General features: G+C 40.4%; 1 protein-coding gene across 2 annotated transcripts in view; it reads right to left on the bottom strand.

Annotated features, from left to right (window-relative positions):
* Positions 1-2,744: 2,744 nt before the first annotated feature.
* Positions 2,745-26,451, bottom strand: part of LDAH (lipid droplet associated hydrolase) — a 117,590-nt gene continuing 93,883 nt past the window's right edge. For both annotated transcript variants that reach the window (XM_066547163.1, XM_066547164.1), the window contains 2 exons: positions 18,210-18,292; positions 2,745-5,817 (listed from right to left, as the gene is read on the bottom strand). In XM_066547163.1, coding sequence (XP_066403260.1) covers positions 5,626-5,817; positions 18,210-18,292 — 275 coding nt within the window. In that variant the 3' untranslated portion in view covers positions 2,745-5,625. The remainder of the gene's footprint in view (positions 5,818-18,209; positions 18,293-26,451) is intronic.

The following is a 26,451-nucleotide window of genomic DNA, read 5'->3' as shown; positions in this document are numbered from 1 at the left end:
GTTAAACCAAAAATGAAATACCCATTCATGTTAAACTGCCTTCCAGGGAAGCCACAGGTATTTTCCAATAAATAAAGTCACAGAACAGTGAGTGTTTGTGATGGATTTATCATCAAATGTACATCCTTTTTCTTCTCCGTGTTTCTGAATAGTGTTCACCTGCCATGATGAGAAGCTATCCAGTTCCAGACAGCCAGCCAGGATTCCCTCCATTGACTCCATCAACCTGGACAAGAGAAGGCTCCATGGAGACCTCGTTGTGGACTTCAGTGCTTAAAGGGGGGCTTGTAAAAAAGTGAGAGAGCAACTTTTTACACAGGCAGATAGTGATAGGACAAGGGGGAATGGTTTTAAACTAAAAAGGAGAGATCTAGATTGGATATTAGTTGGAAATTCTTTCCTGTCAGGGTGGTGAGGCACTGGAACAGGTTACCCAGAGAAGCTGTGGATGTCCCATCCCTGGAAGTGTTCAAGGAGAGGCTGGACTGAGAGTGAGGTGCTTTAGTAGGTGCTCCTGCAATGGACATCACCCAAGTGCCTTGGAGACAGAGTGAAGGCAATAGGGATTATTATCTCTCCTACATCCCTAAGCACACAGTACTGTGAACATGCAGGTGTGGGGTACAGCACATTTGGAGGCATGGAAGACATCAGGTATGTGTTTTAGACATAACAAAGCAAACTCAGAAGAAATGTGGAGAACTGAACTGGAGCGAGGCATGGTCATTTCTATTCCCAGTGCACACTGAGTGACTGACCAAGCAGGACCCACCTTTTGGTCAGTGTTCTGCATTCCCACACACCCATTTTTTGGTGACACTGGCCAAAGAGGAGATCTTTTGGTAGAGGTTCCCTGGGCAGGGAGGCAGGATGACATTTTGCCCCTGGCCCACGCTGTGAGCAGTTTTACAGGAATGTGCTATCCTAACAAGCTGTTTTCAACAGAGCAGTGAAGGGTGAGAGCAAATGGTTGTTCACAGGCATTGCACCACATCTTCACTGAAACCAGTGGGAGTGGTGGGGTTTGTGTTCAATGGTTTTCACTCCACAGCACTGCAGACTACTCAAGCGATTGACAACATAAACTAGGCAGTTTGTAACTGAAGAGAAATCAAAGGCACAGCAAGGACAGAGGAGATGTCCAAGGTCAAACATGAATACAACAGAAGAAAATGCCTAGCACTGGTAAAACAGGACAGGATCTGAATTGGGGCTCAACCATTCTGGATACTTAAAATCCCATGGGTTTACTTTGTGGGTGAAAATACAAGTTCTTTCCTATAATCGCCAATGAGTTGCCATACCCCCTGCATGATGAGAGCATGTTAGGACATCAAAACATTTATGTTCTGAAAATGGCATTCCTGTGTCCTACAAGTTAGATAGGACAGTGGAATACTTTCCAAATTTTAAGGGTGCTGGTTAGGGAAGAGGAGTAGATGAGTCTTGCCATTAGGAAAGCCTGTTTTTCCTAATTGTAAGTTATCTCATCCCATGGATTCCTTCTCAATGCATGAAGCACAGTATTTCCGAGTCTGGGGGCTTCGTTGAAGATGTTCACAAAGGAGGAGAGCAGGAGGCCCCCCTCATATCCTCCTTCAGTGTGAATTGCTCCAAACAGGATGGAAAAGATCTTTGAGTGTCTGACTGGCAAACCCTGCAGTCAGGTACAGTCAGTCAGATGTTTTAAAAAACACCTGTATTTTATTAGCTGCTGCGAACCACTTTCTGCAACACAACTGTTCTCCTGCAAGCACATTCCTGCAATAGGCAAAACCCAGGCTGTTGACTATCAGCTCAAGCACTCTGAAAGAGTTTTTAATGAAATCCCTTCCTGCCTGTCCCATCTGAGTGTCAGCCTGTTCCGTAACTTCTGCCTGCTGCTACTGAGAGCAGCGATCGCTCCTGGCAGCTGCTTGTGCTGTGACTGCTGGGTCTGCTGCTTGTGCTCAGCCCCATCAGCTGTTCCAGAAATATATGCTGTTTTAATAGTTCCTGGTCACTCACAAACGCTCTCTGGGTCCTTATTTTGTAAATGTGCCAGGAAAGAGAACATTTGCCTGCAAGTGAAGAGCCTCAGAAACTTATTGTAGTTTTTATTGTAGCTGGGAGTCTGAGCATGACCTGTGACACAGAGTAAAACAAATCTCTTGGGTCTAGTGAGTCTATCCAAACCCACTAATAGTTTGAGTGACTTTAAAATGATAACATTGAACGTCTTGTTTAAAGTCTTTGCTGGCAATTAGCTAGACCAAAGAAAGGGATGGGGGGTGGATGCACATATAAACCCATTTTCTGTAAAATAAATACATAAATGACCTCAGCTGCAGAGAAGAGATTATCTGCTGTGGCTCATGTATGCAATCTGTCTCTGTGAGTCAAGAATCTGGTGTTTAGCTTGGAGTCCAACTCCAAATTCTTCACCATAAACACTGGGCAAGCACTCATCCAGCTTCCTGAAGGGACAAGCCTCACTGATCCACACACTCTATAGCTCATTCAGAGCAGCAAACATGGAGCTGGAAGCAGCAAGGGGAAACTGATTGATTATTTTGGAGAGGCTCTGGATAAAAATGCTTAAGAGAGTCAGGTGCCTACCACCCACGGATTTTCTGTGCACTTGGCAGATGTCTGCATTGCATGTGAAATTTGGGGTCTGGAAAGTATTTTTGTAGATTTTGTATGCATGAAGTAATAAAAGAGCTGAACTAGAACTAAACAAGTTACCAAAACAAAGACTCAAGTTACATTTTACCATAAATTTCTTTATTTTTGTTATTGGAGCTGTGTACTTTTATTAAAAGGTATCGATCTAGCAAAACACTTGCACATGAGTCAAAGTCACTGCACTAGCAGGGTTACTTGTGTGGTGAGAATCAAGCACAGATGTGGATAACAGTGAATAGGTGCTACAGCTTACAGTCAATATATTTGTGATAGGTTTTCCAAGAATTCTTAAATAGTCTAAAATAGGCAAAAACCACACTGTGTTTTCATGGTAAATTGGCACATTTGGACCACAAGCACTTTTGACACTCTTTGCCTGGGGTGACAATGAACACCACGGGCTTCTGAGGAGCTGGATTCTCACTGTGTGGGATCTGCTCCTCTCAGGAAATACAGCTGTGGAAAGTAGGCCCATGTGTTTTAGCAATGAACAGAGTAGCAAATTTTCAGATCTTTGCCTTACAGTAACAGCTTCTAGGCAGAAGGTAGCAATTGAATCAATATGGTTTTTATTTTTAATACTAGAGAAAATTCTTTTAAGAAAATTGTAAGGCATTCTTCTGCAGTAGATCTGGTCATCACTGACCAGACCTAATCTCAGTTTAGGTCTTAATGCAATTAGGATTTAGTATAATGGATTAACTTTTGTATAAAAGGCATACACAAGTCAAGTACAAGTATTGCTAAATTAATTCCTCATACAAAGTATACGCATAATGCACTGTAAACAACTGCTTCTCGTAGGTGCTTCAGTTTCCAGGCTGTAGTAGCTGCTTGTCATCTTTGGTTAATGCAAGAATCTGTCTGGTCTCAGGAGATCCACTACAACAGCTGAATTCCCACAAACTGAGTCTTCGTCCATTCCCTGACTCCACATACTTCAAAGAACAAATGTTTTGTCCAACCACACCAATGTGCAAACCAAAACAACCAAGTGAGCTGTGGTTTTTATGCTGCTGACATACAGACAGGTGCACATGTACATATATGTGTACATTAAAGTATCTCCACCTATGGGCACGTCCTCCCTGGCTTTGCCCCAGGGAAAACCTCAGCCAGCAGATGCAGGGAGCATCTGCCACAAGGCCATCCAGCTGGGATGATCCCAACATCTGGGGACTATCACACGCACACACACAACTGTGGATTTCGACAGTGAGCACAAAGATTGTTTTGATTATGACTGAATATGGACCTGTAAAGATGGAAAGTCCCATGACTCTCCAATAGGCAGAATCAGTTGCATGGGCAAAGTCTCCTCACTTTGAAAGTGTCTGGTTCCTCCCCACGCTGCTGAAACTGTGCTCCCAGCATTCCTGCCCCACTCATCATGGCCATTTCATTACGTGGCAGTGTAATTGGAAAAACCACTGGCTAGTCTCAAAAGCTAAACCAGTTTCTGATTCAGAGAAGGTCACTTAAATCCAGTGTCAGTCTGCAGGTTTGAAAACTAGTCCCAGATATCCAGGAACTGAACTCTATTACAAGTTGCTCTAAATATTAGTGAAAGGTTCAAGGGGAGTTTAGAGAGCAGTGGAAGGGGTGTGTATAATTGTGTAAGAAAACAAAGCAACTAACTGGTCTTTTTGCATCACAGAGAACATTCTCCAATACCATTCTCACACGTATCAAAACTGGTAATAAATCATGTAAGTTAGATACTCAGTGCATCATCTAAATTCATCTTTTTGCAAGGACAGGACCTCCCCTGACTACTCTGTAGTGTTTTGCTTATTTATAAATGTCTTTATGAACTCTACAGGGAGACTTTTTCACAGGTTCATGGCTAGAAAGCTTTTCCTGATTACACTTGGCTCTGTTCCCCTTACTTGCAATATTTTCATTTCTAGCTATTCCCTGCAACTTCTTTTGTTATCACAACTGGTAGGAGGCTTTTTTCTTTTTTTTTTTTTCCATCTGTAAAGGAAAGGGTTCACCAAATGTGAGGAACAGGGAACTTGTCAGCACCATGCAAGGGTCTGGTTCTCCACAGTAACATTCATGCCATGTCATGGATGCAGCCATGGCACAGTAACAGATGTTTTCTGATGGTGAACATACCTAATTTGTGGCTTGGCAGAAAATTTCATACTTCAGTCCTTAGAGCAAAGAACTGAAATTTAGACATGCATCAAAAGTGGTTCAATTCTTTAAAGTTGCTGAGCAAGCACTGTTCTCATGGACTTCATTAGGAGAGCTAGGCCACCTAGAAGTTGTTATACATGGATTCTGCGATCCATTTTAACTTTTAAATACTGGCATTTTTGACCAGTGTACTTTCCCTTCTCTACAGTCAACTGAAAAATGAAACACTTGGCCATGTTCCAGGTAAGAGATCCTTATATATTCCCTTACTGAGCAGCCACAGATACCTTACAGCATTTCTAATACCCTGAGGAGTCCTGGCAGTGCCCCAAACCCATGGTGAGACTTGGAAAAACTGCACACCTGATCTCCACATCTTCCCTGAACTCATCCCAAACTCAGCCGGACCACCAACCCCCTCTGACCCAGAGGAGACAAGGTCAGGGCTGCCCAGGACCCATTGCCAGGACCCACCCACATGCTGACACTTCTGCAGCAGAGAGTGGGGTGGTAGCAGCTCAGGTACAGTTGTGTCAGCATTGTCTAGAATGCCAGCAGTCAATAAATATTCCACCCTTTGCCATGTCTTCCAGAGTCCAGAAGACTCAGGATGAAACTACATAAGCACTGAGTCAATAAAACTATACTTTGGACCAGCATGTCTCTCTTTAACTTTCTCTGAAACATCTCAATAGAAAACAAGCCATAATCTATAGTAAACAGAAAAAAAATAAGACAGACTCTCTCACAAAAAAAAATTTACACGTTCACAAAATAATTACTTCTTTTTCTTGTTGATCACTGAATTAGTGTTTATAATTTGGTCAGATCATCCTGTAGCCAGTCTGTGATCATGGCAGCCATCTCCTTGCTGGCATCGAGCACGAAGGCGTGGCGGAGCCCCTTCTCACAGAGCCGGATGTCCCCGTCTGGAAAATCCATTTTGATCTCGTCGTAGTAGTGCTGTGGACACCAGCTGTCTCCAGTTCCATAGTAAAAAATCAGCTAGGAAGAAAAGCATATCAAATAATCACTGTGGAATGTTACTGATGGAGCAACCAATGCAAGAGTTTGGAAAGAAGTAACGCATCAAATCCTGAGATACACTGTGAGGAATAGCAGACTGGTACTTCTTGGCTGTTTCCAGGTCTGCATGTATGATGAAGACAATTAAATGCTCTGCAAAACTGTGGAACACAATACAGGTTTAACTCTGAAAACAGAAATCTGCTGATGAAAGCCTGGCTGACTTAGTAAATTTCTTATTATGGCTCAAAACATTGACTTGTCCATGAAGTCCACCCCCAAGCAGCCCAGCTGTTGTGTTTTTCATAGCTGTTAGCAGTTTTCTATGTTAGCTTTCCAGCTATTTTAAAAAAGCAATGACAAGGCACATCTTCACCTATATTAGGTTGCTCAAATCCCCATCCAACCTGATCTTAAATGTTTTCAGGTCTGGGGCATCTCCATCACCTCTCTGGGCACCCTGTGCCAGTGTCTCACCACCCTCATTGTGAAAACACTTCCTACCCACAGCCGGTCTGAATTGATCTGCTTTCAGTTTAAAACCAATGCCCTTTGTCCTATTGCAACAGGCCTTGCGAAAAATTTTCTTACATTCTTGATTTTCTTACAGGTCCCTTTAGGTACTGGAAGGTGCTCCAAAGTCTCCTGGAGCCTTCCCTTCTCCAGGCTGAACTGTCCCAACTCTCTGTCTTACCCTTGTGAAGCCTGTGTGGAGTGCAGGCACCTCCCAGAGACCAACAAACAACTTTCTTCTGGGTTGTAACATGGAACTAAAATTCTGCCAAAGTCCATTTTGTTTTGATCTTGCCCAAATAACCTTGGCCAATGACATACATGAAGCAGGTGCTACCTGTCCTAGGGCCCACCTAAACATGAAAGTTGTAAATTCCAGGAAAATGCCATCTTCAGGGAGTGACTTTTCTCTCTGTTAGAAGCAGTGAATGTCCCATTTCCCCATGTCATCGTTTCTCCTCATTTTCAGCTCAACTTTGCCTGCTATAGCTATGCTTTTCAATTTCTATAAAGTATATGAGGGGAAAGTAGTTTTCTGGGAGAGAGTAAAAGCCTATGGATTTCAGACTGTACAAGGACAAGATTAATGGGGAGCACTCTTCATACTAAAATGTTTGAATGCAGGTACCAGAAGGATGCTGATTGCTCAACACATCACACACAGCTTGGCCCAATTCCATTATTCACATTTGTTTCATATTTCATTTCTGTACTTCAGTGAATAATTGAGCAATGCTAACATAAATTAGGGGACAAGAAGTTTTCCTTTCATCACAAATATCTTCAATTCCATCATTTTGTAGCCATGTGGAATATAAATAAATGGACCCACTGGGGTAGAGGTGGGCTAAGAGCCCAGACTGCATTTCACAAACTATTACAAGGTTTTGTCTAACTCACTTTTCTCTTGGTAAAGTTTGCCCAAATCTTGTATATTATTGACTATTGGCTGTATCCAAAATATAGTATCTCAGTAGCACAGACACCAAGGCCAGTTATACTTCTATTTCTGTGCAAAACATAGAACATAAACCATCTCATATTAACAAACATTATTGGTTTCCTTTGTCACTCACTACTTGCTGAAAACAAGGTGTGTGTTGCTTGCTCTAGCAGAAAATTTCTTTTGATCTTGCCTTCAATTACAAGATATCACACTAGCAAAAGTTCTTCACAAAAGCTAATGTAAAATGTCCAGATGCATTCAGGCCTTTTGGAAGCAAAACATCTGACCAAATTATTTTTAACCCTGGGCTCCATTACCAACAGATACAGAACTAAAGATTATGAAACTGAGGAGGAAAAAAAGCAATGGAGAAGCTCCAATTTAATGGAGTAGTCCTTGAAATGGTTATATTTTTTGAAAGGCAAATTAGAGACTCATCACACAATCATTTAGAAAAAGATGAAAAGCCATTTACACTTACAAAGGTGGATGAAATACTTGGCTTAGTCTGCATGGACTGTGAAATGGGCTGTTCTCCAGGTAGGGTTGTAAACTTGAGAACTCACAGATTTGAAAATGCCTAAATAGAAGATTTATGTGCATTCTTAGCTTGCCCCTGGTATATTTGCATTACAGTTTAATCTTTCATTGCATGATCCAAAGGATCCTTGATTCACTCAATCCACTGACAGGATGATATTCAGCTGATGAGCTGCTATTTGATAGTATTTTTCATTTTAAATTCTGTGTGCGGTCTGGGGATTTATTTACTACATATTTCATGGTTTACAGACAGGATTTATTTTCTTTATGCTCTGCATTCCTCTGGCATGCACTACTACAGGATTCACATGCTCACATTTATTAATTTAGTTTTGCAACACCTTAGTGGCAATTTTTATCTTCATTTTGCAGGTGGGGAGCACAGAAATTAATGTCAAACTACATTTATTAATATGAAAGCATGTAGTGTAGAGTGAAACACCTCAAGCTGGTTTTCCAGAGTGTGCAGCATTACACAGTATCGACTGTACTCAAAGAACAGCATTCCTGGACTGCTTTTGCAGGTGTTCTTAAACACAGTTTATCTGTCTGTAATACACATTTCAAGGTCTTAAATGAGATATTCAGAAAAATGAGAACAAACTGTGACTATCTATGAAAAATATTGATGACTTCACCAAGAGCCTATTCTCTTCAAAGTTTAGGTGCCTTTACCATCAACTTAGTCCCTTTTATTTCAATAGGCATTTTACCCCTTCTGCCACAGATGAGGCTGGACATCCTGCTGTCTCCTCCATTACACACCTTTTTTGGCTAATGAAAGAAGAAAAAGGAAAATGGATGTTTTAATGAAAGATCAGTGCTGCATACTTACACAAAAGGTGTCTGAATTGAGGTCAGTGCTCCCCAGCTGTGAAATGCTTGGTAATGCAGCTGGTTTTAGCAGAACCTGTGTGTACAGTCTGCTGGGCTTTGAGGAGGTAAACCAAACCTCAGCTATTTCACATGTGGCACCTACAAGTACTGCCAACAGTGTCAACACCTCTAGATTTGCTGCTTTAGGCCTCTGTTCCTTAAGGTCATGGTGTAATTGAAAGAAGCAGCACTGTCAGCTTCTGGCCAGAGAAGCATGGGACACCTTCCTCCTGCTGTCACGTTGGAGGCATCCAGCACAGAAATTAATGATTTAGTTTGAAAATCTATGGTGTGTTTTTGAAGCAAACGTCCAGTTTGTCCATATTTACCATACTTTGATTACCATATTCTGGACCACATGGAATCCTTCCAACTGAAACTAAAGCAAAGATGCTCTCCAGGATCACACTTAAAAACCTCCAGTCACCAATGGACATTTAGTCAACTGTTGGTACCTCAGGACCTGGAACACCAGGTCCTCACTACTTACTATCCATCTCTACAAATTCTCTTATCTTGTTCTGCTTCTGTTCTCAAGGCAAACATAGTAAATGGCATCTGCTGAGAACAAGAACAATAAGATTTTGGAAATTTAGGTTCCATTCCAAGCAGAAAAGGGCAGAACTTTTACCAACTACTGGTCTTGTTGTCCAGTCATTTGCTCACTCTTTACAGGTGACTTTCTGAAACCCTTTCTGGTCTCAAGACTGCCCTACACCACCTTTGGTTCTTTATTTTATTTTTATTCTCCATATCTCATTATTTCCAATTGGTAATACTTCTGCTTCTAGTTCTAGTCCCCCATTCTTGCCCTGCAAAGTCCAGATTTTAGTCTCCTGGGTCCTCCATCTCATTTTGAGTCCCAACTTCAACCCTAGTTGTTTTTTCTAGAGCCTCTACTCCCAGCACTGTTCCTCAAGCATCTCTCAGAGTAGCAGTTGTTCCTGTCAACAGGGCTGGGTTCAGTTCAGCATAAAAACATCTTATGTACAGGTGACTGTACTGTGGCGTTTACATGTGTACCAGGCATCCCAATTTCCATCACACATTCAGGAAAAATGACCTTGCTTGGGTAGTTCCAATCCATCACCTCTTATAGCACCAGAAGCTTGCCTTTGGCCAAACAAACAGAGCCTTTGGTTCTTCCTGCCTCCTCCTCCTCTCTGTTTACTGCTCCCTCACTAGTTACCTCTTTACTAGCTCAGCATATGTCTCCTCTACACTGGAATGAGAAGCTTCCCTCTCCAAGCTAGGAATTGCTACCATGAGAAAACAGTGCATTTTCCCCGAGCTTTTGCAGACATTGTAGAATCCTTTGGATTGAAACAGAACCAGTCAAGGTAGGACAGACGTGTGTCATACCTGCAACTAAGTAAGGTTTGGGTCTGTTATAATCAACTAAGAACAGTTTTTAAACAAGATTTGGGGAACTTGATGGTGCAGTTATTTTGCCTGCTTATTTCATGCGCAGGTGTTGGTGTGTGCACTCTCCCCATGTGCTCACGCCTGCACATCCAAAACTTTAACAGAAGTGGTTTTTAATTTCAAATTCTTCCTTATTACTGGATTATGAGAAAGAGCAAGACTGCAACAAAGATGTAAATTTTCAGTGATCCAGATGTTGGTACAGGGCCTAGGAAACCTGACAGCTACTTGACTGCCATTTATGAGATTGACCATCTTTTGAATAACAAAATGTATCTGTTCTTTGCCTGTGTCACACACAGACAAGAAATACACAGATTTTAAAATGTCCCCCTCTTTCCTAATACATTCAAGCAGCACTATTTTAGATATATTTAAATGAAAGTTTCCAGAATCCATCTTCCCATTTAATTTTAACACCAGGAGCTTTGCTATTGCAGCAGGCAGGCAGGAATAATTAACAAACCATGTGTAACCAGAGGCACATGGGATCTCCATTAATGTAGGGAACACTGGCATGCACTATATGGCCTGCATGGATCTGTAAAATGCATATTTTCCTGTGGATGGTGGATGGCTGTAACGACAGCCTGAGTCAGCACAACCACTGCACCAGCAATGGAAAGCTGCTGCCAATCTAAGCATTCAGAAATGATGAGTCAGGCCCCCAAAATAATTAGACTAGATTAAAAATAAACAGATTTGCAAAACAATAAATAGGAAGTTCTTTCTGGTTTTGCTGTGGGCTTAAACTTTCCAATATTTGCATTTTTTTAAACTTTTCTGCCATGAGGGTGAGAGGATTATCTTTTATTCTTTTTCAATATTGAATGGTGAGACTTCCAGGTATTCCTGACTCAGAAGGGAAATGGCACCTACCACTGGACATGACAAAGACTTTATGATTCCTGATGCAATATCCTGCTTGCTATGAGTGACTCAAACATGTCCTCCTTCAGGATCTGCTGATCCTGAAGGCACAGTGAAGGGGACGTGGGCTGTCTTTGCCAGCCATTTCAATGCTGCATTTGAAATAGTTATGCAATTTTTAAACTCCAAATAGCTTTAAAATAACAGCAGTATTCTTAGATGATGATTTATCATTAAATGGCTCAGAAGTATTTTCAGCCTTAGCTTCTGTAAAATAAAACACAAGTCCAAAAAGTGTTCTGTCAGCCTCATACCCCGTAATATGGTATTTGTACTCTGACACTGCACAATGATGGCAGCTGCTAAGTAAACATCAGAAGAATCTGAGATTTGTATCAACAGGATGTTTACATTTTAAAGAGTTTCTAAGAAAATAATAAAGATTTCCTGCAGTTGACTCCATTGGCACTTGTTATAGTATGTATGACAGTTCACAGAAGTACAAATTACAGAGAGATTTCTTTTCTGCCTCTTCTGTAACTGTCAAAGACCAGCACTGAAAAAAACCAAAAAAAGTTAAAAGATATTAATTGAATTTTTTTTATTTCTCTAGAATTTGGTACATGTTATAACAAATTTAGGATCTTATTACATGGGCAGGCACCACTCCAGCTGATGGCCAAAAGTGAAGGACTGATCTCTGTGGATATAAAGGAGTGGCATATATGCAACAGCAGGACTGCCCCAGTGTCCTTGCTGAAATCCTTGTCTCTGATACATTCACATTTTATCAGTATTACTCCCACATGCATTCACTGGCTGCTCCAGCAGCTTCTCTCTGGATGACATCTCTCAACAGTAACCAGTTTTATTTGTTCTTGGATGAAAACTAGTTTAAAAGGCATTATCCCAGAATTAATTTCAGTTTCAACCAAGGTTTATAGAAAATTACTTAGCTTCTCTGGAATTATGTAAGTGTCTCCACCTTATCCTGCCAAAAGAATAGGGGAACAGACTGGTTTGGGACATACTTTTTTAAAATTTGCTTCAGTTGTATTTTGGCTTCTGGGAATTCAATGAGCTGGCATTGCCTTAGGAAGCCCTAAATGCTTTGGGATATGGTTCTCTGAGATACCATCTCTTTCCCTCGTGATGCTGCCATGGTTGAGATCAGCCAGTTTGATGGTAAGGTCCTGGGGAACTTGCTTCTCAGCTTGTTTTATCAGAACTGGGTTTTCTCAGCTTTCTAAGAGCAGTGTGAAACCCAATGTTTTCAGTTGAACTGTTTGGAGAAAAGGCAGTTGACAATCTGGGGTCCTGATGCTCTTTTTAAATACCCACCTGTAGGACTTGCAGTGAAGGTGTAATGGGTAGTTCAAGTGCTTGTGCTGAATTTATTTAACATAATGGTGGCCAGTGTTGTTAAGCCAGCATAAATAAAAAACAAAACCAGCTTCCCTTGCCCTGTCTGGAAAGGAGGTGAAGAAACATTTTACTATCAGAAAAATTAGGATGCAATCTCTTAGATAGGGCCTGATGTAGTGGCTATTTTGCATGTGATTCCAGGTGTCTGAGGGCTCTCCCCAGTGAGAATATTCAAATATTCTCACACAGTTTTCATGCCTTTATCGATGCTGAGACTTGGTAAATCAACAAAGGGAAAAGGGCTTCTCTAACTCTGCTGCAGTTTATTATCAACACTACTGGCTGCTCTGCACATGAGATCAACAGAGACCACTTTTATTTCCACTTTCTCACAGATAACGATGGGTCAAACTCAATGCAAAGTAAAACTGTGCTTTTAAAAAGGATGCACAGGATTTATCAACAAATCAGAGTGATTAACTTATTTATATTATCTATGTTACTTTTAAAGACTTAAAAGCATTTTGAGGATATATATTTAGATGTGTCAGGAACATGAACATCTCAGAAGTCAAGTCTGTATAAATACCAAAATAAAAACAAACAGACCTGAAACCCCTATTTAAGCAATACTACTGCTGGGACAGATTCTTCCAACTGTATTTACTGCAAACAGTTTTTCCCTCTGAGTATCAGCCTGACATAGTCTACATTTAGTAGGACTTAATGTAAGTCAAATGTCTCCTGCAACAGCAGGATCAGAATCTGGCTGTAAAAGGCAATGCTCCCCAGTGGGAAGCGTTGCAAAGGGGAACTAAGAAATAAAGGGGTAGTAAGGGGTTGATGGTAACTTTTAAATATTCTTCAGAAGGCTGGGGAAAGGATGCTATCTTTGCTCACTGTGTGCAGCACACACCTTATATCCACCCCAAACATTTTGGAAATTCTTGTCATCACTTCTTTACTAGAATACCACACATTACAAATGATGGTAACAGGCACTCAGTTACAGAGTAAATTAAACATCACAGGTAAGTATATAGTGGTACACTGACTTTTTAAAATGCTCACTGGGATCCTTTTCCACCAAGGAGAGAAGCTGCTGATCCCTGATTAGGCATTCTGGGCACTTCAAAGAAAAGCTGGTTCTTCTGGTTAAATGACACAGACACCAAAATCCCCAAGCAGATGTGCAACTTCCCTGGCTTCAACTCTGCACCTCCAGGGAGTGCAAGCCAAAAAGGATGTGAGACCAGCCAAAAAAAGAGGTGTTCTTGGCTAGAGAGAACACTTTGCACCTATTCAGAAAGAGTGTTTGAAAGGTTTTTCACAAATGTAGGCAAGCACCTCACTCACGCTGTGGGCAGGCAAAGTATTTGTAACAATTTTTTAAGCACGTACCTTCAGATCATGCTCCTGTCACTGTGAATCACTACTAACCCACATGGATGTCCACAGAGACTCAAACAAAAAGACTAGGCAACATCAAAACAGTTGCTTCAGGGGTCAAAATAGTTCTTGGTTGCTTAGTTAAAAAAAAAATTCTCTAGCAAGGAGAGTTTTGCAAAAGAAAAGAAAGAAAAGCCTAGCACTTCTCTGTGAAGAGGAAATACTTAATTCTTCAGCCTTTATTCTAAATCTCTGCATGTCACTGTTTAGTTGATACTTTTGGAGAACATATTATCTACGGTATCATTGGCGTGACATAAACTTGCACTGCTTTAAATTCTAAATACACCATTGGAATAAGCACAAAGTAGTAAACACAGACTTCATTAATTCAATTTTTTCAATACTGTATTTCTTCCCCACTTAATCATCTATAAGGTCTATAAGCCACCTACAATACAAACTTCCACAGTTTGAGTGAAAATAGGTTAATATGTTGATAAATTTCCAGTTTGTAACTTTCTTATCAGACAACAGGTTGGGTTTTTTCATCTTTGTATGTCTACTTCAGATGTTTCCTGTCTTTTTCCTTATGCAATCAATGCAACTGCTACACCAGACCACTGGCAAAAAGCTCAAGGAACATGTAAATGTTTTTGGACTAACATGCCAACCAAAAGAATCCTGATTTGCAGTTGGAGGAGATGGCTTACGATCTTAAAAAATTATGAACCACTACAAATGTTCACTGATTCAAAAATTGCTGAAGCCTGTGGAAGCTCTTCAATGGATTTAAAAGGGCTTTGGAGCAGATCCTACATTTTAAAATAGGACTATTGTGTATTACACATGGACTAATGAACCAGATACATCTCTCAATAAACACAAAATCTGAGGGGTGATTATTTTAAGAGGGGTTCCTCTGTAAGCACCTAGTTTTACCCTCTCATGCAATTATCTTCTTGATCTATATAAGGTTTATTTATTATAACAGGTTTATATGCTTAGAAAAAGACTCAATAACGCTAAGTCTTAAAAGAGAGCATTAAACAGGACACAATGCAAACTTAAAAAGCTAAGTTCTGTAGATAATCTCTATAAGGAAAAATCATTGTCCATTCCAGGCATGCTAGTGAATGCCCAATACATCCATTTTCTTCTGCCTTTTAAATTTTTTTATTCTGTTTGTAAAAGCTTCATGATGCCTAGCGCTGATCCATCTTTTAAGAACATGGAATTACACCCACTTCCTTTTGTGCAGGAATTACAATAAACTTCCTCTAGTTCAGTAGTATCTTTGCCTCCAGCTTCTGTTAGGAAAGGGAGTTGGTGTTATTACAGTGAAAGAACACAGGTAGCTCAGCTTAGACATGATCAGCTAATAATTAACCTCCAGGTCTGAGGAAATCTTTTATCAGTATCCCTTACCTTATTTGTTTGGATTTTCTGGTTTATCACAACCCCCCATGTCACTGCAATATGAAGTTCAAACTCCTGTACATCCATGTACTGCTTGATCTGGACAAATAGTTTTACACAATATTTCAAAGGCTCTATCATATATTACTTTGTTAGAAGACAGGTCTCCATCCTCCTCATACAGTTCCACTGCTGTCTAATGTGCACAAGTCCTGACTTTAAAAGAGTTTAAATGAAAAACCTCACTTAATTATCCAAACAATATTCCAGCTCCCATTCTTTCAACATAAATCCAAGCAATTAACTTTGTTAGACTAAGAATCTGCAGTCTGGTGATAAAATTTCTCCTGGTCCCTAGCTAGTATTAATTATAGTTAAACATGGACATGGAAAGATTGGAATAATTTTGTGTCTCTTCTTTCAGATCACAGAATGCAAATAAGATCCAGAAATAACTTTTCTATTCCACAGCAGCTGGCAAAGTCAGGTGTTAAGATTGGCTTTTACCATATGATCACAGAGACTACTAAACAGTATAAATTTTTTGAAGTAACAGCTTGCCAGTTCTATAGCAACTTGGACTATAGTTCCTGTTTTTATAAACTTCCAACCTTTATAAGTTAAGCCCATTTTTATTGTCAATACTCTTCAAATTTAACATGATGCCAACTGAAAATTTTTCCCTTAATTCTTACATTCCCAGAAATTACTAGAAGATGAAAAAAGAGAAGCATTTAACTTCACTTTAAGACTTGCTTTTTCTTCAGTTAGCTAACTCTTACAAGCTTGCTTCAGCTTTTTGTTTTCTTGAGTATGTTTGCCACACATGTATGAGGACATAGAAAAATCAATAAAAGAAAGTTAACACAGGTTTAAACCAGCTCCTGCTTGCCAAGGCCATGCTTAGGTTGACAGAGTCAACAAAAGCACAGATGGAGCAGACTAGGACACCTGCAAACTTTACTGTTAGTTGTGGGCCTTCATTCAGTACAAGAAATCAGAATTTTTGTAATGTGAAGCATCTGATTGACCACCTGAAGTCACTGGAGCTGCAGCTGATTGTCACCACCACTGTGCCACCCAACAAAGCATTCCTGCTTAACTTCAAGCACGTGTGCTTGTGATAAACATTTCCTCAAGCACCTGGAGTCCTGCTCCTGCACTCTTCACTTTGTAGCCTGGCCAGCACAGGGACCTGCAGTCCCACCCTTCAGGGCACTGACAGCCTCACCAGCCCTGCCTGGCCCCAGCCCACACCTCCTGCGCAGGGCTCCCGGGTCTCCAGCTCTGTCCTTCTTTAGTCCCAAGCTACACTGTGGAGTGACTCCAGCCCTGGCCCTGTGTCCCAGACCAACATCAGATCTACACTGTACACAGCTTGACACCTGGATGGCTCCCACCTTGCAGCCTCCCTTCTTCCATGTCTTTGGTAATCCCTCCTGGATAGACTCTGGACCCACGTTGTAGCCTTGTCTCCACTCCTGTCTCTGCCCCTGTCCCCTTTTGCTCCTGACTGGATTCTCTGGAGGGATGCTGGACCTGTTACATTGCTTTGCCTTGTCTGGGACAGTTGATAGACCCTGCTCCTGTGCTCTGCTCAGGTGCTGTGGGACTGCATCCTGCTTGGAGAGGGCACTGCCTGCCTGTGTGGGGTCAGCCTTGGCTCATCCTTCAGGGAACAGGCAGACCCTCCAGCTCCCTGACACTCAGAGGAGTGATTCAGTCAATAAAATCAACCATTTTCCTTGAATTCACTGGGCTTTGGATCAACCCATGGAAAGCTTTTTAAAGACAATGGGAGTATTTGCAATCTGCAAGGTGAGCCCTTCAGTCTCTTCTCTGAGATTCCCCACAAAGTGCAGAACTTTGAGTGCTCTGCAACAAAAATGAGAAAGCCCAGGCATGCCAGGTACAGTGCATGGATCCCTGTTAATGTGTGCTACTTTAATTCCTTTAAAATATGAACACACCTTTCAAAGTGCAGAGAAGGCAAATGGACTAACTAAAAAATAAATATTTTCAGCCACAAAAAGAAAGACTGTTTTATGAAATGAACTTTATACCGTTTCTATTTAAAAGGCACGGAGTAATTTTAGAGAGATCTAGGACCTCTGTCCTAGAAAACTCCACTCTCTGAGGAAAATCTCTTCCAGTGCAAAGTGCTAGAGTCATTCTTCCAGCAAAAAGACAGGGATGATACAGAAAACTGTAGAGAAGGAAAGGAACACAGTAGAATATGTTACCCTGATTATCTACTTTCACAGGGGCTATCACAATAGAAGTTTATTAAATGTGACAGTTTTCTGGCTCATAACCCATCTGGAATTGTCTGACCACGGTCACATTTTAAATTATTTCAGCCTCCAAAACACGGTGACCACAGGGTGACCACATCAGAACTCCAATTAGAACAGTTCTTGGCCTGTGCCAACCCTTGAACCATGACTGGGAAAATGCGATTGGTGCAGATAAGAACTTTACAGAATCTCTTTCAACAATAAATCCATACAGACAAGAAAGCTCAGTGTGATAAAGGTCCCTGAAATGAATTAATTCACCTGTAGAGTAGTGGCTCCAGCCTCTGAGGAATTTCCCTTATGTTACAGTCCAATGGGTGAAAGGGTGGAGCCATAATTTTGCTGACTCCTCTCTGTTCAATTCTGAAGCCATGAAGATTGAGCCAGGAGAATCCCATGATAATAACTGACACCCCACCTGTGTGATCAGAACCCAGGTAACTACAGGCCCCACTGGGAGCCACACCTCATGTCCAGCCAGAACACAGACTGCTTCTCCTCCAGCAAGGAAAACAAACCAGATGGGTTGGTACATCTGATAGTGATGAATGCTACATCTACAAAGGTGTGGATCAACGTGTTTTAAGAATCAGTGATCCCTTTAATGGAATGACGCTCACAAAAAAGCAGAATCAAGCCTGCTGAAATTATGGTTTTGCATAAATATAACTGTGTGTAACACCTCATGCATGTGGGCTTCCTTTGAAAACTGAGGATTAAACAGTTACCTTCTTTAAATTTTGCTTTATGGTTGTACTGTCTCTTTCCACCACCTTCATCATTTCTTGGCTTGCCATGTACAAGATGTTGGCTACAGAAAAAGAAACAGGAAATAATGTAAATACATAGCAAAACTGTTAAAAAGTACAATACATACACAACTCTGCAAAAAACCAGAGCAACTCGAGCAGTCATCATCTTGACAATCCCATGGAAAATAATGCCACGGACAGAAAGAGAAGAGTTTGTCTCACCTTACAATTAAAAAGGCATACAGATTGATTTAACTCACCTCCTATTAATTAATTCCATAATTAATGGAGAGGGAAAGGATTTTTCAATTGTAACTCAATCCATCTATCCTACAGACTTCTAGATCAGCCCATGGCGATGACTTTCTCTCCTGACCAGAGAAAGAACTCTAATGATAGATTTCATTACATGCTTTTAGAAAAGTAAAGGTCAGCATGAAAATCCCATATGGAGGGTTTTCAAGACTGGGTTTTAAATACAAAACATACATTACAAGGCATTATTAATCAGTAGATGATTAAATTATTGACATATCATTATGCAAGTCATTCAAACATTCAACACAAAAAAATAAAAAAAACAATGGCAGCTACAAATATGTGGTTGTCCTTCATAAAATGATGGCACGTGTCCAGTTAAGACTGGACGGGACACCAAATGTCTAAGTCTTAGCTCTCTGGAATGTAAAGTATTAAAAATAGCTTAATGCAATTTATTTTGAGTTGATCTGCAAGACACTGTCTTAGAGACATAAATGAGTGAGTCTAACATTTGGACACCTAATTAATTTTATGAAGTCTTGAGTTCAGGCATGTCCCTTATATGTTAGACAGCAATGGGAACTAAGCACTTCTGAAAAGTGCTTAGTTGGGTTGGTTTTTCTGGATGCCTAAATATTCCCCAATTTAAACATTCTGACACAGAAGGATCACACTGTCCACCTAGCCTGACTTCTCATACAACAGACCCTACAGAAGCTCATCATACAGTCCAAAGCCTGGCTTTGAACAAGCACTGCAGATTATGAATTCTGCTGCTAGAAAAAACCTTGTATTCAACTGCAGAATCAGGAGTTGCTCCATGCATTATGTTTCCAGAATATGAGAGAGTGTTTTAATAAGGGCTATCCATTTCTGTCATCATCACGCTGTACTGAAGAAATGTGAAGCTAGCCAAAGAATTAGCACTTCTTTTAGCCCTTTTTTGGACCAGTTAGCTTACTGGGCTAATAAAATGGCCAAGCCTCTCCTGACCTCTGATCACAGAGACATTCATAACCTATATGTGGGAATAAATGACAATATTCTACTTTCTCACCGGTTTGTAAAACCAACATGGCTAAATTATCAAAAAATTTCAATTTCTAGGTCTCAAAATAACTGAAAGTATTTTAAGATACTAAATCTTCTCCTGAAAAAGAGGAGAAAATTGAAAGACTTTGATAATTTTAAAAATCCGAACCAATTAAGTTTTGTGCACAAGTAGTTAATGACAGTGTTGGATTTGATGCTGCTTTGAAACAGGAGTAAAACATTCTCACAATGTGAGATAGGGGAGGAAGTGGCAATCACACAGGTCTTTGGTGGTGACCAAAACATGGAGTTGGCCAAATTCCAGCAGTGCTCTAAGGAAACAGAATGCCACTGGAGAGATGAGTGATGCCACTGGAGATCAAATGTTAACAGACAAAGCCAGTGCTTTCAAATGAATAAAAAAAATCCTAGAAAGTAATATTTACTTCTGAGCCAGCCAAAGCAGATGCAATTCAGTTACAGGCCTGCAGAGCTCTGCCTTCTTCAATTAAACATTGATTGCAGCTTGTGCAAGTTCTTCCTTTCCTTGACAAGATGAAAGGGTTGTCATAGACAATCCAACAAATCTGCTGGTCCCACCCTACTCTGCTGGGAAAAGGAGTCTCTGTGCAGTTTCATTTCTAGCAACCCAGTCATCCAATCCTGTGGTGCAGCTGGCAAAATCTGTGCATCTACAGCATTGCTAAGTTCATATCCTGACACTGGTTGTTGTCCTCTCAATTCAGCCTCAAACTGATGGATTAAATTCCTTGTTTTTAGAAGGATGCACATCTTTAAATGTATCTTCAAAAATCATCCAGGAAAAACTTAAACAAGAGATAAGAAAGACAATTGGAACATGTCCAGAGGAGAGTCACTAAACTGACCACAGGGCTGGAACACCTCTCCTGTGAAGACAGGCTGAGAGAGTTGGGGCTGTTCAGCCTGGATGAGAGAAGGATTTGGGGAAGATTTATAGCACTTTCCAGTATCCAAAGGGCCTGCAACAGAGACAGAGTAGGAATTCTCACAAGAGCATGGAGTAATAGGACAAGGGGGAATGGCCTTAAGCTCAAGACAGCAAGTTTAGATTGGATATTAGGAAGAAATTCTTTACTGTGAGGGAGAAATTCTTTACTGTGAGGCACTGGCACAGGTTGCTTCAGAAGCTGTGGATGCCCCATCCGTGGAAGTGTTCAAGGCCAGGTTGGATGGGGCTTTGAACAACCAAGTCCAGTGAAAGGTGTCCCTACCCATAGCAGGGAAGTTAGAACTGGATTATCTTTAAGGTCCTTTCCAATCCAAACCACTCTGTAAGTCCATAATGAGGAATTCCATAGGAATGCAGTTAATTTCTGATTGAGTTATGTTTCTAATGTGGTAACTCTATGACTTTAGTGCTCAGAACTATTACCTATAACTGAAGCTGTTTGCCAAAAGCCCTGGTCTGTGTCAGAAGGCAGGATGTGGAGAGCAGCCCTTGCTACTCTAAGTGCTGGTTATTCAGGTGACCAAGTTGTCTCCCTGGATTTAGAGGATTTCACAAAGCACCAAGTGCAATAGCCTGGATTTGGCAGGATATCTGTGGCAACAGGACTTGTACCAAACACCCTGTAGGATCTCACTATGTCAGGACTTCTACTTTTCAGCCCAAAATGCAATTCTTGTTAGCAGGCCACAGGAGATAGCAGATGGGCAGTCAGAGCCGCTGCATTACCTTGCAGTACCTGCAGTGGATGGAGGCCAGGGATGACAATAGCAGTGGCCCTCAGGGCAGAACCTGGCAGATTCAACACTACTGGGATGCTGCAGGCAGCTCTCCACTCCCAGTTCAGTCATACAGTGGGAACAGAAGTACTGTCCTGCTCCTCTTCTCCCATCTTCCTGGTTCCTCTGTCCTACCTCCTGGTCTCAGTGCACTCTGCTCATACTTCTGGATGGGTTGTGTGTTTTTTTTCAGTAAATAATAAGAATTGAAGTGAAATTCACACATGTAGTAAGCTGAGTCACAGGGATACTAAAAGTAAAACTGTAAGACAGCAAAGGCAGTAAGGGCAGTACTTCAAAAGGAAATGTCTCTGAAATTTTGGGCACTGTGCAAGAAAGGGAACCAGGAAGGCAGGATTAAGCTAAACCGGATGAACAGCAAGGTTCAAGAGTCTATTTCAACCAAACAGGAATCCTTCAAATTTTGGAAACATGATCCTAGGGAAACCAATAAACAGGAACTTAAACTTCAGCAGGCATTAAGTAAGAGGAAATTGCAAAGAGCAGAAGTAGGTTTCCAAGAACAAACATTAAAGGATTTAAAAATAAACAATAAAATATTCCTTAGGTATATCAGAAACAAAAGGCCGACAACAGAATTTGTATAGGCTAAGGGAGCAGCTAAAGAAGATAATGATGCTGTTTGGAAAATAAATGACTTTCCTTTGTGGCATCCAACTTTCTTGTTCAATACATTCAGGAGGGTTTTGCTCTCTATATTCTTTTTCTGGTGATAACAATTTCTCTTTGAGTAGTGAGATATCGAGAAGAAGCAACAGTGGGGAGAGAACACAAAATACATTAGGGCTAGAAGGTATATTTAGGGTTTGAAAGAACTCCAAATTGAGAATTGCTGAGTTAGTAGCAATCTTGCTACACAAGAATCACCCTGTTCTATGGCTTTGGGAGTAGAAAATACTATTTAATTGCTACTGATTTTACAAAGGAAAATAGGATTTTACTGATCTTTAAATTCTGAAGTATGCATAACTAGATTACAAAAATTACAGGTCTTTAAAAAACTCTCTCACATATGACACAACAAACTTTGGCTGGAATTAAACATCTATAAAACGAAAGGCTTTAATATGATAAGGAGTTTGGAAGCAAATAAAAAAATAGGCTTAGATAATCTGGTCTTCATAACAATAAAGAAGGTCTAGAGTCATCACAATTTTAAAAATAATAAATTTATAATAATAAAATGTAATTAAATCCTAATAAATTAATAAAATTTGAAATTTTGTTTTAAAATCTCTAAATAATTACTGAACATACCTGGCAAATTAATAATTTCTGCTATGGATTAAATCACTTTTCAAGATGACTCTATTTTCAGGGATAAAACCTTTAGACCTTAATCTGAATTAATTACTGAATTAATTAATTACTAAATTGAAGTGGAATGAATCCTGGCCGAAGATTCTAGTCCAGGTCGATATTAAAAACAAATGGGTACCCGATTTCTTAATCATCTGGTAAACAGATAAGTCCTTTATTGACAGCATTTACACAGGACATGATGTTAGTTAGGTTGTGAGGAACAGGCAGTGAGAATGAGACAGAGCCAATGAGAAGAGAGAAAAAAAATCAGCGCAGTAATGAAGTTCAAATTAAAGAAATCAAGATACATGCAGGAAAAAACCCAGTGTTTTTTCCATTACAAGCTTATGATCAATGCAAAGAATGCAATCAGAATCCAGAGATCGCCAAGATGACTGGTGCTCACTGTCCACATTAACTCAAAAGTCCAATCAGACCATAGACCAAGTTTCTTAAACAGTAGGAGGAAGATGATGCAGAATTCTGCACTACCACTACACCATGTGACCACACCTGAAGAACCATTTACTCTGTATGCTGACAGCCACAACCCCTGAGGGACACTGCAAAACTGACAATGGTGGGCAAAACAATCAAAGAAGTACAATAAACATCTGTTGCCATCACGTTTGTGTTACTTTATGACACACTGGTCTTCCCTCTCTTAGAGCACAAAACATTTAAATACAAAACAATAAAAGGAAATACTTTTTAATGTCATATGCAATTAATTATGAACCTTGCTGCCACAGGAAACTGATCTGTACACATATTTGACGCATTCACTTTAAGTGTGTTGCCCTGAGCTCCTCTAATTGTAAACACAGTTAATAAAATTAATTTTAGGGCAAATCTCTACAAAGGCCAGATACCTTATACTTACATCAACCTCACCTTTTAGATACCATTCTCTACATCTGCTACTATTCTTTCTTGGTTTCCAGTAGATATGACCAGTGGCTCATCTCTCTCTTGAATTTTACTGATGCTGAATTTCAGCTCATGCCAGTGAATCTCTCTCTCTTCAACAGCAGAGCTGCAGCTCTTTCAGCCCTTGTACCTCTTCATATGTATGAGAATCATGCTTCATTTTACAACACATTCACCCACATGAACTTGTGACACACAATATTCCCATTATATTTTCTTGTGGAACTATTCCTTAACCAGTAATTTACCACCCTTGTAAGAAATTTACACAGAGAACAACTTGGCTCCCTAAGGAATGACAGCATTGTCCTCTCCTTGCTCCCCAGCACCTGTCTTAGCTTGTGAAGGTCACTTTGATCCTGTCCCTCTCCAGCACATCTGCAGCCTATTCTAGTATGGTGCTTTCTGCAACCTCAGCAAACACACACACTGTGTTCCGCTGGTCACATAGGGAACAGCTACTAAATACTAAAGGAATGAAGATAAGACTGTCACAAAACCCTACTAGATATATCTTCCTAGTTTCAAAAATCTTCCTGAATCTCATTTTCCAGGCAGTCATACATCTGTCTAGTAGGTGCTGTCAGGTATGTCATATTTCCCAAACTTTTTTAAAACAATGGGAACACTGCAAATATTTTTATTAAAGTCAAAATATCCTAAATCCACTGCTTCCCTCTAATCCACATTACTGTAAGATGTTTAATGTTTGGGGAAAGCTATATTTAAAGCTATACCATTATAAAGCAGGAACAGTAACCTTCTCTCTGGCTGCTATGGAATGTCAATCAGGCTTCTTCAAAAAAGCTATTTTTCTCAAAAGCTAAGTCACAAGTTCAGGGAGAAATCTCTCTGCTATTTCCTAATACTACACTCTGCTAACCTTGGCATTTTTTGAATATTTAGTTCTTTCCTTTTCAAAAAAAAACTTGTTCTGTTTCCTTATTTCATGAATACCAAACGGCTTTTTCTAAGGAAATAACTCAGAACTTACCTCTTTTGTGTGCAATTAGAAAGCCATCTAAAAAAGCTCTCAAGGACTGTTACTTTGAGCTTTTCAGCAGTTCTGAAAATCAGGTTGTGAACTGGGCACAACCAGGTACTGACACTTAAAAAATGAATGGTGTCTGAAATCTGTCACTGGGTTTGAAGAGGAAGGTTGTCCTGTGAGATCACCTGCACAGTGTTTGCTACCTGGTGTTACTGACTCTGGAAAGATTTCCAACCTGTGCCAATGCTTGCTTTAGCAGGAAATCTCTAGAATCCCAGAATCATTACCAAGAGTCCTGGAAAAATATTTATTGGGTTTTATTGTCATTATTTCAAGTAGAATATAAAATGTAATGTAGAGCCCACATGCTGAACTTCCTGTGTGAAGCTGTTTCACCCAAGCCTGCAGAACCATTCACTGCACAAAAATAAAGCACATCCAGCAACCTGCAGAACTGTGGCTCAAAATACAAATGTAGGAAATGCACTTAATGGTCTGTGTGGAAGCTCTGCTGGAGCTGAAACCTCAGTGTCCATCCTGGGCTAGGGTGAGTGTGTAGCTTCCATCTGTTTGGCATCCAGCACCGTCACCAAAGAGAGAAATATCCAGGGTTCAGTAAAAGTAAAAGAAGACTGAAATTAGTATTCTGAAAAATCATTACAAGTGAAAGATAAGACTGTGGGATGAAAGGTCAAGAGGCCTGGAATTTTTGTGAACTATCACTGAAATCCTCTGAGACCCAGTACAAATTAAAAAATCTCTATGTCTCAGTTTTCTCATTTTAAAAACACGCTTCAGGCTGCTATGACAATGAAGTGTGTTTTGTAGACTGTCTTAAAAATACTTGCAAGTGAAAAACATTGTGTAAAAATGTCTAATAATTAGTCCTTGAAAAATATATTTCTTTATCAATAATGAAATTTACAGAGCCAAATTCATCATATTCCCTTATTATTGCTCACCACTACCTTGAACGTTGCTTTTTACAGTGATCAAATAACAAAATCTTCACAGCTATCTGATGAAGAAAACCTCAAAAACAGAGCCGAAGGTTAGTCTGAAAGTACCCGAAGTCAAAACATGCCTCTCTGAGAAAACTGTGCTTTTTGAACTTAAAATCTTTCTCTGAACTGGCTTAGTGAAGCCAATACCAAAGGCTTGGAGGACCTAATACTGCACACACACACTTCTGCCTCTACTTTTAGCAGGAATGTTTGAAGTGACAGTGTTAAATATCTGAAGGATGACAAATGTCCTGTAGTTTGAAATCTGTGTGTCTTCCACCAGTCCCTAACTGATATTTAGTTCAACTGAAATAAGCTGATCCTGCCATAAAATGAAGGTGTACGGTGTGGTTGATGAGCTTTATGAGAAGTTGTGCACTTGTAGAGCTTCCTCCCAAAAGCAAGAAGGGACCGAAGGAGGGACTTCACCCAGTGATAAATCATGAGAACATTCAGGGTCTGAAGAACCACAGCACTGCTGTGATGGGATGTGTAAGTGAGATGTACACCACTCACATCAGCTCTTTTGGTAACGAGCATATTCAGACCCTGAAATGGGGAGGGTGTTCTCACAGACACGAGTGTGAGTGCTCCACAACTCCAGTCACAGACACACACAGTGGATTGAAAGCTCCTTAGTGGGCAAGGATGGTTTGCAGTATCAAGGCTGGAGTTAAATCCTAAATCCTGTCTTGCAGGGATGTGACTTATGAAGCCATCTCCCTACCTGTTGAGGATACATAAACTGCAGTTCTCTCCTGAAAAGAATTTAGAAGAAAGGAACAAAAATTATTTTTTCTTATCCTTTGCATGGAAGGCAAAAGTCCAGTGCCCCTGCACTCTCAATTCCTATCTAGGAAACAGGCTCCTAACAATTTGGCTTTGAACCAGTCAAGGATTTCTAGGAAAA

Source organism: Molothrus aeneus, chromosome 3 (genome assembly GCF_037042795.1).
Source record: "Molothrus aeneus isolate 106 chromosome 3, BPBGC_Maene_1.0, whole genome shotgun sequence".
Classification (NCBI taxonomy): Eukaryota; Metazoa; Chordata; class Aves; order Passeriformes; family Icteridae; genus Molothrus; species Molothrus aeneus.
Note: the sequence above shows the minus strand (reverse complement) of the source record. Positions and strands in the feature narration are given on the sequence as shown.